The sequence below is a fragment of the Pagrus major genome, chromosome 14 (genome assembly GCF_040436345.1).
Source record: "Pagrus major chromosome 14, Pma_NU_1.0".
Lineage (NCBI taxonomy): Eukaryota > Metazoa > Chordata > Actinopteri > Spariformes > Sparidae > Pagrus > Pagrus major.
Window position 1 is genome coordinate 5,215,733 of NC_133228.1, and position 16,575 is coordinate 5,232,307.

At 40.5% G+C, this 16,575-nt stretch overlaps 1 protein-coding gene across 2 annotated transcripts in view; it reads right to left on the reverse strand.

Moving 5' to 3' along the window:
- scube1 (signal peptide, CUB domain, EGF-like 1) overlaps positions 1 to 16,575 on the reverse strand; it is a 125,227-nt gene that overhangs the window by 96,519 nt on the left and 12,133 nt on the right. For both annotated transcript variants that reach the window (XM_073480516.1, XM_073480515.1), the window contains exon 3: positions 5,171 to 5,296. In XM_073480516.1, coding sequence (XP_073336617.1) covers positions 5,171 to 5,296 — 126 coding nt within the window. The remainder of the gene's footprint in view (positions 1 to 5,170; positions 5,297 to 16,575) is intronic.

Consider the following 16,575-nt stretch of genomic DNA (forward strand, 5'->3'; position numbering starts at 1 on the left):
CAACAGTACAGAGAAACAAGCACAAAACAGCACAAATCATGGAAAGCCTCCAAACGATGACAGAGGGACTCTCCAGAGAAAGCAAGCTGAGCCAGACGGGCTTAGGAGATACAGGGACACATACACACAACACACACATGCACACACACACATCCTTCAGAACACTCTCTAAAGCACAGACAGACATATGTATTCACAATCATATACAGAGTGGTGGATGGATGCATACACACGCGCGCGCGCACGTACACACACACGCACACACACACACAAACACAAACACAAACACACAAATTTAACACTCACCCATGCACAGCAAGTATAGATTAACATTTAGAAACACAGTTAAAATGAACCATACAGTTGAAAAAAAGGCTTCCCACAGGCCTTAAAATCCTCTCTTAATTGTCTGCTCTATTCAAACATGTGGCTCACCCGGATTTAGGGCTAGGGAGCTGGCAGGGTAAATTCCAGGGCAAATAATGCAGACATTTGTGTTCACACATACAGCTCCTCCGGGTAAATTCTGGATAAATCCGGAGTTACAATGCACGTGTGAAAGGGGCTTAAGTCTTTAAAGAGGTCATATTATGATAATTTTCAGGTTCGTACCTTTATTTGGGGGTCCTAGCAGAATAGGTTTACATTACTTTACTTTCATTTTCTAAAAACACATTTATATTATTAATTTAATTACAGTTTTTACCCATTGCTTGAACACTATAGACACATGCTTAAACCAAAGTAACATAACTTGAAGTTGTTGTTACTATACCTTAAACAAAGTGTAACCATACCTTAAACAAAAGCGCTGCTTTGCACTTTAGTTGCAATTCTGCAACACACTTGCTCCTTTCTGCAACACACTTGCTCCTGCACATCTAGCTCCTGCTCCTACACACTATTTCATACATAAGACACTTAGTTCAAAAATGAAATCTCGGGGTACCATTGGGAAAACACATCTATTCAAAATACAACACACATTGGTTAATTGAAAATACTTAGACACACACCTGAAAATACTTACTTACAAAACTGAACACCAATCAGCCAGCTACAAAAAGGCTTCAGTTAAGCCATTTTGAGAACTTTGCAAACATGGAGGCAGGGAGAGCTAGAGGCAGAGGAAGAGGAAGACAGAGAGAGAGAGGAGGACGTGGTCGAAGAGGCCATGCAAGGACCATTATTTCGGATGACATAAGAGCAACTTTGGTGGACCATGTCATAAACCATGGCCTGACTATGAGGGAAGCTGGGCAGAGAGTCCACCCTAATCTAAGCCGTTTCACAGTTTCATCCATAATAAGGACATTCCGACTAGAAAACAGGTATGTCTTCAACTCTCTACTCTACTCAGACTGTATCTAGAGTATTTGCAGTACTGTACCATATCACGTTACCGTATCACATGTACTGTATTGCAGAGTGGCTAATGCTCCTTTTCGAACAAAAGTGGTAGTTTTGTGAAACATACCGTGATAACATGTTGAGATGTTTCGGTACTGTGTATGGTAAATACAGTAAAGTACAGTATATACAGTACTATATATAAAGAAGCAAACAATAACAATTTGTGGTTGCATTTTTCTACAGAATGGCTAGAAGACCTACTGGGGGTGGACGCCAACGCCTGTTCACCCAACAGCAGGAACTTGCCATAGTGAACCTAGTCAGAGCAAACAATGCAATCCGTCTCCACCAGCTACAGCAACAAATACTTGCAGATAGGCAAGTATTCAACAACATAAATCGAGTAGGCATTACCACTATCAGACGCATCTTGGTAAAGCACAACATGACCATGAAGCAATTGTACAGGGTCCCATTTGAGAGGAACAGTGTCAGGGTCAAAGAACTTCGACATGAATGTGTACAGGTAAGTGTTACAGTCCTTTACATTTACAATACAGAATGGGTGCAGTCCAGTAACAGCTGAATATGTACCACTGGATCAGTACCACATAGATACATTCAGAAAGCTACACAGGTACCTGTGGGCGGTTCTGTATGTGTAGTAGTATATTTGTGTACTTTAAGTAAAGCCATCCACAATATGTATTTTTTGTTACAGAGAATCTTGGACATGGATGGAGCTACCCAGCCTCATAAATGTATTTACATTGATGAGGCTGGATTCAACCTTAGCAAAAACAGACGACGGGGACGTAATATAATTGGCCAAAGGGCAATTGTGCACGTCCCGGGGCAGCGCGGGGGAAATATCACATTGTGTGCCGGCATAAGTCTTCGAGGGCTACTGCACCATCATGCCAAACTGGGTCCCTATAATGCGCAACACATAATCACATTTCTAGACGCAGTCGCAAACCATAGACCAGAGCAGCCCAGGTGTGTTGTTGTCTGGGATAATGTTAGTTTCCATCGGGCTGCTCTGGTCCAGAAGTGGTTCACCAACCATGATCAATTTGAAGTTGTGTACTTGCCCCCTTACTCGCCATTTCTAAATCCTATAGGGGAATTTTTTTCCGCTTGGAGATGGCGCGTATATGACCGCCAACCACATGCCCATATGCCTCTTCTGCAGGCAATGGAACAGGCCTGCGGAGACATTGAGGTAAGGTCAATCCAGGGATGGATTCGGCACACAAGGGAATATTTTCCCCGATGCTTAGCGAGAGAAGACATTGCTTGTGATGTTGATGAGATCCTGTGGCCAGACCCCAACAGACGGCAGGATCCATAAGCCCACTTGCGCACAATTGTGTTTTTCTGTGTTTACAGTAGTGTATTGTTTGTTTTATGTTTTGTTTTTATTTTTGCTGAACTGAATTTACTGTACTGTAAAATACACTACTGTAATATAATGATTTTGAATTGAGTATTTCATTTTTTGGTTGTTGTGAAAACGTGCCTTCTGTGGAACTGAATAAAAACAGTGAAAACGAAAGACTGCACAGTGTTTTATATAAAGTAGACTAGTGTGCTGCTGCTGATCTGAAAGTGTATTCATATGATGCAAGTGGGTATCATTTTGTCATCAGAGTGACATTTTGACAAAGGATTGTTAGGTTTTGATAGCAGAGTTTCAATTTGACATAGATGTGAATGGTTTATTTCCCAGTGTTGTGTCTTATTTGCTTGTGTGTAGAGTTTTGACACAATGAGCCAAGTTTTGCAAAACGTGTTCAAGCAACGGGCAAAAACTGTAATAATAATAATTAAATTAATTATATTTTATTCATATGGTGCATTGCTGCAGCATCCCTTTACAGTATAGGGCGGGTCATGCCGAGCAAGGTAGTGTGATCTAAAAAAACGCTGCTACAGCAGTACCAGCTGTATGTCTGCTGACTGAATGGAGTATATATATTTTATAATAAATATATACAAATATATATTTATATAACGCCTGTTAAATGCTGATGCACATAAGTTACGGAAATAAAGTTTTGACTCCAAACCCAGCGTACCAGGCAGTGAAGAAGCAGTGTTTTCTGTGGGAGAGAGTAACTCCCTTTGGTGTGGACTTTGGGCTTTTTCACTTTGCAGACCTGTTACGTGCACAAAAATGTGACATAACACAATACAAGAAAGGCAAAAACCCAAAAAACATAATATGCCCTCTTTAATGTTTTTGAAAACAAATGAAAAGGGCTCGATTGTTTTTTGTACAGCACACAAGTGTGTCGATAAGTCTCAGCTTTTTGTAATTCAGTCCCACTGAGCATCAACATAGCCAGACAAAATCCCACAATGCAACAAGAAGCATGAACCTGAACATGAACCTGACAAGTCATATGGTTTGCTTTCACAGAACCATCTAGGAAGTCACCTTAACGAAGTGTTATAAAAAGGGCTGGCACAAAATGTACTGGGTCAGTGATTGGATGAACCATCCGTCTATAACTTCAACGTAATCAGATCAACAGGGGAGCGCTACCACCAGCAGAGCTAGTTAGTAAATCAAACTCTTACCAAAGCCAGTTGGGAGAAGAGTGAAAACTTCTTTTCCATTTAGAAAAGCTTTTAGTGCCATTCTTTGATCTTTGTTTAAAGAAATATACTCTCCAGTTCTGATATAACTGATGCTATAGGACAGAGGTCACTAATATGTGGACCACGGTCCAGGACCGGACCCAGCAGCATCCTATCCAGACCCAGACCTATTATTGATAAAGTATTGAGAATTATTACATTTTGACAAAGCATTTCTATTTTAACTTGCTCTTCCAGCCTTTGCGGCACTGGTTTAGCAACCCCCGGAAATTATCAGATCAGTTGCATGTGTTGTAAATCATCTCACATGGCACTACTCAGCCAGTCAGATCGGCGCATTCGGATTAACGGGGTGACTTGAGGGAGTGAAAAAATACACACACTGACAGTCGAAGGAATATGCAAGTCAGAAAAAGAGATATTTCACATGTTCAAAAGCAGTCTGCCTCATATATGTTCTGGGAAGGCGGCAATTATTAAAAGCAGCAATGTGAAGCGCCCCAGCTGCACATGTAGCTGACACATTTCAGCCCAAATCTAAATTGCTGGCAGATAAAACTAGAGCTCACTTCTCTCATTAACCAAGAGAAAGTGGGGGAGTGGGATATAAGAGGGAAAGCAAGACTGTACAGCTGCACATCTCAAGATGTGTTGAGATGTTTATTTTTAAATTTGTTTGAGACGATTAAGATGTGAAATGGAATTAAAAATGAAGAAATAGGGAAAACCAAAGTACAAAGAAAAATAGATTTTTTTTTTCTAAAATTATTTTTTATTTTAAGAGAAGGATTTTTCTGAAGCTTTCTGTTATGAATTTTAATTGTACACCCCTGCTATAGGAGCTACACTAACCTGCAGAGGAGCCACCATTGCTTCTCTCCCTGTTGTTGCACCTGAACCATACCTGTAGCTGCCAGTAGTTTGATTGATTCATACAAGTGCATAGTTTTAAGTCTGGCAAGATGGATGTTGCATGATCACATGATCTCACAAATCCAGCAAGGTATGACATAACAAAACATGTAAGTAAACAACAAGACTTTTCTGGGGTATAATTTTGTCTGTTGACTATTTTGTACATAGTCCCCATAGACATTTAGTGCAGCCACTCATTAATCATCAAGTCCATCACACACACACACACACACACACACACACACACACACACACACACACAGGATGAATGTATTCAAACAAAGACTGTTCTTACCCAGACAGTTGTGTCCGTCATGGGCCAGCATGAATCCATCGTAGCAGGTGCACCTGTAGTTACCAGGTATGTTGATGCATTCATGAACACAGCCCCCATTGTAGTCGTTCTCACACTCATCCATGTCTGAAAAAGAAAGGTGGTTGTGTTACTAAAACAGAGCACTGTGGTTAGTTTTCGCTTGTTTATTTGTTTTAGTAGTTAAGGTTGTCATTCCCATTTAAGTTATGCTGCTGTTGTCTGCACACAGTCAGAGGAGTTAACAGAAGCTTGTTTCCTTCTTTCGGAGGCTTTTTCCTGGTATTCATTCCTGAGAAGTTCTTATTCTTCCAGGATGAGCTCATCCATCATTGCAAACATAAAACTGCAGTTGGTGTGGACAAAGTTTGTGATTTATTAAGTGTTTTCTTGTCAGTGGAATGTAATGTTACAGTCCTTCCTGTCAATCACTGGATACATTCATGTTTTTATATTTCAGGCATCTTCAGAGGATTTGCAGACGTAGAGTGTGGATGGATTTGCATTTCTACAGTGCTTTTCCAGTCTACTGACCGCTCAAAGCGCTTTACAACACTTGTCACATTCACCCATTCGCACACACATTCATACGCTAAAGGTGCAAGGTGCAATTTGGGGTTCAGTATCTTGCTCAAGGCTACTTGGACATGCAGCTGGGGGAACCGGGGATTGGACCTAGCAACCTTCTGATTACTGGATGACCTGCTCTACCTCCTGAGCTAAAGCTGCCCGTAAAGCTTTTGTTCAAGAAGGTGACACCAAATTTATGGGAAGAAAAAAAAATCCTGCAATAAGCAATTACACATTCTGTGGAAACAGAGCAATGCAGTTGTTCAAGGAAAATATACACAGAGGGCCTTTCACTTGTGTCACCTGCCCTTTAAACTTTCAAGACTGGAGGTCAGAGTGGCTTAATGAAATGACCGATGACAGTATTATTATAGTATGTCAATGGAAGGGGACAGAGATGATGATGAGGATGATGAGCAGCATTACAGTGCAGTAATGGCGGACACTCAGAAAGGGGTAAGGAGGACCAGTTGGGTGCGGGTGAGGAAGGAGAGGAGAATGTCAGTCCGTGTTTATTCGTCTGGAGATCCACCCTCACCCCCATCTCCATCCTGAGCCAGCGGAGGCTTTCACAGGAGCCGCTCACAAGTGGTTGCCATGCAGAGCCACTTAAACAAACAGTGCTCCCCCTCCGTGTGAACAGCAGGAGATCCGCCAGGCAGTGAGGAAGAGCCTGTCCCACATCCCCCTCCTCCTACTCCTCCCTCTGTACTGAGGATATCACAGCGCAGGTATGGACCATCTCCTTCTCCCTGTCTCTTCCTCATGCCAAATAGGATGTCAGTTTGATGAATACAAAGTCACTTGGGGTATTTCAATCTGCAGTCTGTCAGCATCCCATCCTTCACTCTCTTCCTGTCTCCAAACTCTCTCCCTTTCTGCCTCCTCTCATTTCATTGTACACCATGGCTGTCAACAGTCCTCTTACATACCTGCTAGCTTATCTGCCTGCTCGCCTGCCTGAATGTCTGACGGTTTGTCTATCTGTCCTGCAGTTTGTCCAACAGTTTGACCACTGATATCAATGAAGATGTTTTGAGACTGAAGTCCCAACCCCCCCTTCCTTGAAGGTGTGAAAACAGAGACACTTATATATTGTGTAGTCCACTGTTAAACCACAATCTACAACCCCGAACAAAAACAAAAGAATCAATTTAATACACTACATTTTTCTATAATCATTGGCAAATTACAATAATTTTAGCATTTAAATCTCTCAGTGTGGAATAGCTTCTGTATTAGCATGTTACAATCATAAGACATTCAGTCTGTTGAATGAAACAGAATATATCTTTTGAGGCCATTTGATGTGTTTGGTGAATTTATTACATTGAGCTGTGAGGTAATAATTAAAAAAGCCAATTCAAAGTGGAAACAGAACTTTCCCCCCCTAGCGTTCCCAAGTGGTTTTATTGTTGGCGCCGCTGTGACAAAAACAACTAGATCATTTCTCAGAGAACCAACTACCAACAAAACATGACAAAATGTGAGTTTACTGATTCGTTTAGTCTATAATGGAGACATGAAAGCAGATGGAAATAGTGCCAAGCTGCCTGCCTTCATTTTCTTGGGAGATTTCATGCCTTGTGGCAGACAAAATTGTAAATTGAAAGCTAAGTTTATACTAAACCAGTCTAAACCCTAATGGTGCCATTAAATTGAACAATCAACATTTACTGAACAATAAATAAAGCAAAACTCTTTAAAAACACAAAAATGTGTCTCTTCATGCGGGGGGACTATGTGAGGCTACCGTCAGCATGCTAACATGATAATAATTCTATTCATGCTAATTCATGCTAAAACAATAACAATTCTATCAGGTTGATTTTTAGTAGGTATAATATTAACCTTGTTCAGGATCATTAGTGTGTGAGTGATGTAAACATTTGTGAATTAGCACGAAAGACAAAGGTCAGCCTCATGGTGACGCAACAGGAAGACTAAGGGGATCACCAATGTCAGTGAGATTCAGTGTCTGAGGAGCACAAATGTGCCATGCCATGCCTACAGCCATGACAGTAACATTGCTAAAGATGGCCTGTTTACTTTGCAAAAACAACCAACCCTGTGGTTACAAATATGTTTGGAGAAGATAATACCACCCAATTGATTTTTGTTATCCACATAAGTACACATAAAGTTGCAAAATGTTCATACTGAATGTATCTGTAAAACACTGACTGACAGTGGATATGTACAACTGTTTTCCAATAATATCTGCTCATAGCAAATAACATTTGATTCATGTATTAATGGTTATTTTTGTGCAAAAGAAAAAGTCGACACCGAAATTAAGCACAAGACAGGACAGGTGTACTTTTAAAAAATATATATCTAAGTGTTTACTAGGGATGCACGATAATTGTCGGGCCAATAAATTATTGGCCCAATAACGGGAAATTTTAATTGGTTGTGAATACTGGAAGCGAATATAGTTTTTCTATACACGGAATTCTTTATTTTTATTATTCCGCCCACTCCTTTCACATTTTTCAACATAGAAACCTAATTCAAACATCAAATGTTCAGCTCAATTAGGACATTATTGCAATGACTTTCTCATTCATATCATTCATACTTTCAGAAATATTCAGCATTTTCAAGCATTATAAACTGTTAGCTATTCATTTATGCTGTCAGCTAGAAACTCCATTCAAACTTTGAAATATTCCACATTTTGTGATAGAATGACATAAGGACATTTTTTCTAAAGTTTCCAAAGAAGACAACATGATAGCCATTTGCAATACATGTACCGCAAGGGTTCCGAAAGGACGAAAAATATGTGAGTTGTGGGAACACATTTTATAAATCACTTGTAATCTCCACGAAAGTAAATTAAAATGCATGAAGCAGCAGCAGCTAGCTTTGCCTCACTAACAGGACGAGTGCTCCTTGCCTACAATAGTGCCTATTCAACAGGCATTTGAACTGCAGGAAGCGTTCTAAAGATAACCCAAAGGCCAAAGCAATTACCGACAAAATCATGGAATTTGTTGCACTTGACAACCAGCCCTTTTCCGTGGTCGAAGACCAGGGATTTCGCTGGCTAATGGCACATTTGGAGCCCTGGTGTTCTCTCCCGAGTCACCGCTACGTTGCAGACGTAAATGTTTGATGGGGTTATGTTCTATGAAAACTAAGGTTTTAGAAAAACTAACCTCATCCTCACACACTTAGTAGTATAACTGTTCCCTAACAATTTTCCATTAATTATTGTTTTATATGCAGAATAAGCTGCCATAGGCATTCTGTTCTATAAAAGCCTCTATTTTTGTACTGTGTATTTAGTACAATTGACAGGTCTCATTTGACAGATTATGTCAAGGCATTTATTTTCAAAGAGTAAAATGCTCCATAAAAGTATGATTGATGTTTTTCAGTGTATTTAACTAGTAAAAATAAATAAACATTTGAAGAGTCAGAACTGTTCTTTGTTTTGTGGGCAATAGTGATGTCAGTTAGATGGTTAAAGCTTTGGAATATTAACTCATTCATCTTTACTCAGTACACCTTTTTTTACCCTCAGGTGCACATAAACTACACGTTTGGAACTTTTTAAAATATAAAAATGTAGACACAAAATTATCGGTTTTTATCAGTTATCTGTTGTAATTATTAGTATGGGTTCCAAAAAATCCATATCTTGCATCCCTAGCAATTATGGTTTCTTCTACATGGATTTGGCAACACAAATCAGTACTTACAAACATAATGTTTCAGAGACTTGTTTGATGGGACGGTGTGTGTGGAACTTAGACACTGCTGTGACTGATGCAGATCTTTAAATCAGACTTCAGGTCCAACAGATCTTCAGTGGATGACTGTATTTGTTTTTCAACACTATTATTGGCCTGACATATGAGTCCAGGCTTTGTTTGTTTGGATCACAGATTTCCTCAGGAAGTGGTGGAACTGTCAATGACTCAGGTTGCCAGGTTTGATCAATGGGTGGAGGCCAGTAGCTCCAAACAGGACTTGAGACACTGGCACACTGCAACGATGGGCGACACACACACACACACACACACACACACACACACACACACACACACACACACACACATATAAAACACTGAGACATGGCTCTCAGCCTCCACATCCTGCCTGAGGACATAACCCAGACCTGGATACTGAGTATATACAAACACTCACACGTACAGCACGCACAGACATCAACACCAGAACACATGCAAATGTAACGACACACACAGAAAACAACACACATGTGCATACTGACACACATATCGCAAGTACAGTCATGAGCATTTAAAAATCAAACACAAATACAATGCAATTCAAATGCACAAACATATAAAACAACACACACCGAATCAAACACACTTGTCTCCCACACTATTCACAGAGAGCCTCTATCCACAAAACTCTTCCATTCAGCTGATTAACATTGTGATTTTGGCTCGAGTACGATCACTTTGAAGAGTCCAAAGGCAGGCGGACATAAACAACAAAAGATCCTCATCTGAGAGCTTTCACTTGGTTAGAAACCATCACGACAAAAGCCAAATCAATGCCACATTCTGCACCATGAACCACCGCAGACATGTTTACCGGAAGCCAATTACGCAGGCCAAGAAACACATCAGTGCATTTTAATTCTGTTTGTCTGATCTCTGACAAAGGAACCCTGTCTCTGTACTTGAAGGACCACTGTAGCATGATCAGGGTTCAAAGGAATACTCATATCCACACATACTCACAAGTCTTAGATGAGAAGATTACGAACAACTCTTTGCTTTAAATACCTTAACATGAAACAGTGACCGAAGCCTCCGTCAAACAGTTCACAAACTGACATACATACGTACAGCTTTACTGAATGTGTGTAAGACGAGCCAGAATTCATCTTCAGGTATAGAAAACATAAATGACCAAAAAAGAAAACGCAATTATGGTGGAATTAAAGAGCATGAGCATTGTCTATACAAACTCCATCACTGGCTCATCCTAAAAGGCATTTGCAACCAATTAGCATGAGCCGGAGTGGGCGACTGTTTGGGGTGAGGTTGTTTGGACACTTTGCTGTGCTGCCAGCTCAGATGGCGTGTTCCAGCACAATGTGGCACTTCCTATGTGTGCTGCTTTTCATCTGTCAGAGATGACGAGAGAAGGTAAAGACTGATTAATTGGTGCCTGAGTCCCCTCAAACAGGGAGACGGACTACATTCACACCAAGTTGGCTAAATTTGAAAGCACATCTTGGTCTCTCTGTTTGAGAGTACCTTTCACATTTTGCAAAACCATTACATTTCGAAATCAGTCTACAGGAGTGTAGAATAACTGAAATGCAAACTTTTGTTTTCTATGGAGAGCAGGAAGAACGAGACTTTACAAAAACATTCCTGAAAACACTACTGTAAGTCAAGTAAAGTAAGTCATTTGTAAGATTTACATCCATCAGCATTAGTGTGGATGTTGTCTGGAGAAGAGTGGACCTGCAGGCTGTGGAGAGTTGCACATGCTCCAGGAATGTAAGACTCGATCATATTATAAATAACCAGGGCTCCTCACTAACTTTTATCACCACTGCCCACAAACATCCCTAAAAACAATTTCAGCTGTCCAGATAAGTAAAAACTTTCTTAAAATCAAAACGTAGTTTCTTAACTTTGTCATTATCACCATCTATCAACTGGCCAGTTAAAAGCATTAGCTTTCAAAGTACTTCTTCTTCCAAACTGTACTCAGCTGAAGTACTTAAGTACATTTATTTACTATATACTAATTGTGTTGTGTGTTGTCTATTAGCTCTGTTAGCTGTAAGCTATTAGCTGTTAGCGTGGATGTTGACAATGTAACGTTTATCAGGGATAAAAAAGGGTGTGTCCCTCGTTGATAGTGAGTTTATTGCGTCTTTTAGGATTTTAACGCATCACATTTTTCCCAGGCCTCTTGCTGAGTAGCCAGCCAGTGATAGCCTAGTAACAAGCACTGACACAGCGCCATGTGAGACAATAGTAAAAGCATTAGATGTTTGTTGTACCTAGTCAGCTTTGGTTCAGTTTGTCATTTGCTAAGCAACAGTTATAGATACAGTCGTAGAAAAATGCCTTTCATCCCAGAGGCATCCCAGGGAAGATCTCCTTTCCAAACACATTGTAACCATGGTCCACGGGACAATAGAGCATCTTTAGTCTCAAGCCCTGAAGATATAGCACTTTAATATGATGTGTGACCTTTCTCCACATTTATATAAGGGTTGGGGGATTCACTGAGATATTCTGCCTCCTGGTACCCTAATATTAGTCAAGCTCTAAAAAGTCAAACTCCTACATTTTCTATAATGTAACCAGGTAAGAGTGAGTGCCCCTTTAATGGACAAATCCACACTGGTACACTGTATCCGAGTATCAAAACAGACCTGAACAGTATGGAGTACATTCGTCTAGTTGTAATTGGAAAAGGAAATACTTACCAAGAGTTCATAACAAAAGCTAAATTCATACAGTATGGGGTTTGGCTCTGTAACACCAGATGCTTCGAATAGTAGTAGTGGTGTTCTTGCTATTTTCCTATAATCATTTTTTTGGACGAACTTACTTTTCACAGGCAGACTGACTGACACTATTGCTAACAATGCAATGAAGTCACTGTCACTTCTGAGTCTCTGTGCTCCTTTAGTTAGTGTTTCAGTGTAATGCCTTACACAATCTGGTCTGCGGCCTGGGTATGCTTGAAACAAGTTAGTTCATATGACGTGATGCTGACCACATCTTAAGGCAAAAGTGTTTATAGCTCTCCGAACTACACTCAAAGATGGGGTGAAAAGTCAACAGAAGAGATGTGATAATCATTCAAATGGCACACAATGTCCAACAATCTGTTCCACAAAGATTCTTAAAACTGATTAGTCTGAGGTTTATTTTTAGTGCCCAACAATCACAGACCATGTTAACATGCACAAAATATTCAGGGTTTTGCCCTTATTCTGAAAAAGACACATTTCATACTAAACTGTTCACATGGCAAACGATGAATATTCCTGTTTACATGCAGCGGTGGATAATCCAAATAAATGTGTCCTTACATGTCGTTTATCGCATCAGAACATGGATGCATCAAAATAAGGTTATTATAAGTATTCACCAGTGTTGGACTCAGCATATCCCACAACTTTATCTGAAATGCTACATTCCAAATAAGGGCTACTTGGGAATGTCCAAATGAAATATGCTGTTTACTTGACCCGTATCAAATTTCTGAACATTGTCATATTCAGAATAATAGTGGAAAATTGGTTTGCATGTATACCCTCACTAAAGCACGAGTCCCATATGACATGCATGTAATTTAACCAATTCAGTTTAAAGCTTCTGGGTTTCTGCTTGTCATGTGAGAATAAAGATGTATGGTGGAAGAGGGTTGGAAGCATGCATACGTGTATGTGTGATAGAGAGATTAGACGGAGGTGGGAGAGGTCGGTTGAGGGAGGAGGAGGGTGCCTCGTTGGGCCTACTTGGCCCCAAACGGTGCCACTTCCTGCCCCTGAGCTGTTGTTGACATCTGACAGCAGTGCCCCGACAGCTTTGGACCGGCTGCTGCTTCCGCTCACATGCGCACGTTTTCTAATTGCCGGGGAATTGTTTATGCTCCACGTCTCATCAAGTGAATTAGGCACCTTCACCGACGGCCCCACACCCCCTAACTGGACAGACATACAGAAGGGCAGAGAAAGTCAAGGAGGGGGGATGTGGAGGGGATGCTGCTTTCATTTCATGCAGGTTTCTGTGAGCTTAAAGTAATTAAATCTCTGCAGCCATTATGTTTTCGCTTACCTATTTCCCTGCGTACGTTAAAACGACACCAGATTAGTATCCAGGAAATGGTGTTTAACTTCTGCACTTTGATGAGGGAACCATTATGCAGTTGAATGTGGATCAAACAATGGTACACAAGTGTGAAGCATAGCAGTGGGGTTGTGGGGGGATCAGCAATTATATGTAATTTGTAATGAGTACCACATAGTATGCACAGTCACTGCATTTGTCTTTTACAGCTCCACTAAAACCCATTTTAACATTAAATTACATGGCTACATGTGATGTGACAGGTTCAGCCACAGTCACAAACCCACACAACATTATCATCCAGCTCTGCAGCTTTACGGAGCTGCTGAGCCTTTGTTTGCTCATAGTTTTGGTTTTACAGCACATTTACTGAAGGATTCATTCTCACCATTCCTACAGTATCAGCCCTGCTTCTAGGCAGCTGTTTTCAGCAGAAAAAGTGACCAACTCACTTTACGCTACCTGCTGAGCACCAAACGACACACAACCATAGCAACTACTACTTTCTCAGGAGCTGGTGAAGACCAAAGCAGAGTTAAAAGGAGAATAAGACTTCTAATCATCACACGGCTAGAAACACGGCACCAAGTTGCTAACGTTGTTACGAACTTGCTGAAGTATAGGCTCAATAATGTTTGCTAACGTGTTAGCAATATAAACATTACCAGGTGATTTAAAAATATGTAATGTCTGTGTCTGTCAGATTGTAAGGCTTCCTCCTGCCCGAGTTGACAAAATGATCAATAAAGCTACATAACAAGGAAATCATGTTCACTTTACATTTATAAAAGAAATATCTTGACCCTAAAGGCACTGTTGAGGCATTGTTGAGCCAGGCAGCAAAAAAATAGCAACTCTTGTAAAGTTAGTGGCTCGCAACTGAAGACATTTAGCTTAATATCTAGCAATCCAGAGCTACGAGGAGAGTAAATATTTGACTTACTTTCAGTGTTGTTCTGCGTCTGCTGAAAGTTTGATTGTGTACATTTGTTTGCTGACACATTAGCCACATTATTAGTATAATTATATTAGGTCATAATGCAGCAGAGAGGAAACGCACAGCTGTATTTAATGACATTAATGATGGTTGTATTCCACTAAAATGTCCTTTTTCCAGGGTTTTGGCGGGCACACTGGCTGATTGGCCCAGCTAACTGGGAAAAATAATAGAGTGGAGCCCTCATTAATAGTAGCCTATTAGCTGCACCTGTGTTTCTCCTGCCATGTCAAGATGTATGCTATGCAAAAGACCAAATGGTGTTTGTTTGCCAATTTGAATTTTCCAGATATATGACCATGTTTTAGCTAATAACATGGGAAACAAGCTGCAATAAGCACACCACCAGAAAGAAAAAAAAGTACATAGCAAGCTAACATAATGAGTCATATTTTACTCATTAAATGGTGGAAACCAAAACTGCAGAAGGAGACGTACAACTACAAATCAATGCTAATGTGACTCCATGTCCACTCGCTGTGTACTTAAATAACTGTCTCCCAACACATTAGCTGTAACATCAGATTATTTGTCACGTCAGTATCTGTCAACTTATTTTCAGCTGCCCCCAGTCACCAGACGAAAATACATTACAAGCAAAGCTAACCCAAATGTAACGGCTAGTAGATTCTGATGAGGTTGTTGAAAAAACCACAACGCTCAAAGTCGGACAAAAGAACATGGCACACCTAGCAAGCTAACGTAATCACTCTCAGGAAAATGTTGCGAAGGCACAGATATTCTAAGATGTTTTCAATTAACAAAATGGCAAAAAAGCTCAATCAACCCACTGCAGACCACCTACCCAGCACCAAATGGACAGAAAACCAATGTTAGCAATACTAGCAAGCTCACATGATGACTCCAAAGATGTCATTACAGTGTCTGTCAGTGTGCGTCAAGGTTCATGACTTCCTGTTGCCAATAACACACATACTACATGCTATTCTTCATAGCATGTTAAGTTACCATGTGGTAAAAAAAATTATAAAAAAACAGTGTTTAAAATTATTACCTTGTTCACTCTTCGTAAATGTTATTCCCTACACAAAGGACACTTAGCTTACTCAGCTAACTTCACGCGCTTACTTGATGCAAGGGGTAGCCTACAGTCAACCTGTAATTTTTGCATTTATAAAATGCAGTGTACAATAAACACACAATAAAATGTTAAATAGTAAATGTGAAGTGCAGTCTTAGCAGTCAGCAGTTGTCTGAGACCAAGCTAATATATTATACGTTATATAAAGGATATCGGACTTACATTCTTCAGGTGGCCACAACGTCAGATGAATGGTAATTGTGTGCCAATTTGACACAGGTGAAATTAATAACATTAACGATGGCTAGATTCCATTACGGTGTTTCTATTACAGTTCCCTGGTGTTGTGCGTGGTAGCTCACTACAGAGACCTACTGCATACTGTAAAGTAGTGAAGCCCTCGTTAATGCTATTAGATGCACCTGTGCTTTTGCTGCGTTTACGAGTCAAAATGTCCGCCATGACCAAAGACCTGTGTGTGTGCCAGAGTTCTACTATCCACTTGTGTCGGGCTCTAGTTTCAACAGACTCCAGCTACCATTTCTACTTGATCGTGTACCAAAATAACAACCACGTATGCCTATCCATGAAGTCGTACTTTGATATTTTTTTAACTAGCCTATAGCACGTCACAATCAATTACCCGGGCTGAGAGTGCAGCTGGTTGCTTTGTCAAGGACAAGCCACAGATCAACTGCCTCGTTATAAAGTCAAGGCCACTCATTTTTCTCTGTCAGTTATGACATACAGAGTCAGCATATCCAACACACATGTACATCCCAGCTGTGGAGTGAAAGCTAAAGTCAGTACCAAACTGCAGGGAATTTCTTTCCTCCCTGTGAGATTTTCTGAGTGACATTTCCACCCCGCAGCGCCAGACATAATCCGTCAAAGACTGGCAAGGAAGCGGCTTGGAGATGCTGGCATGAGGTCACTGTATCTATATATAAAGTCTGAGCCTCAGTGA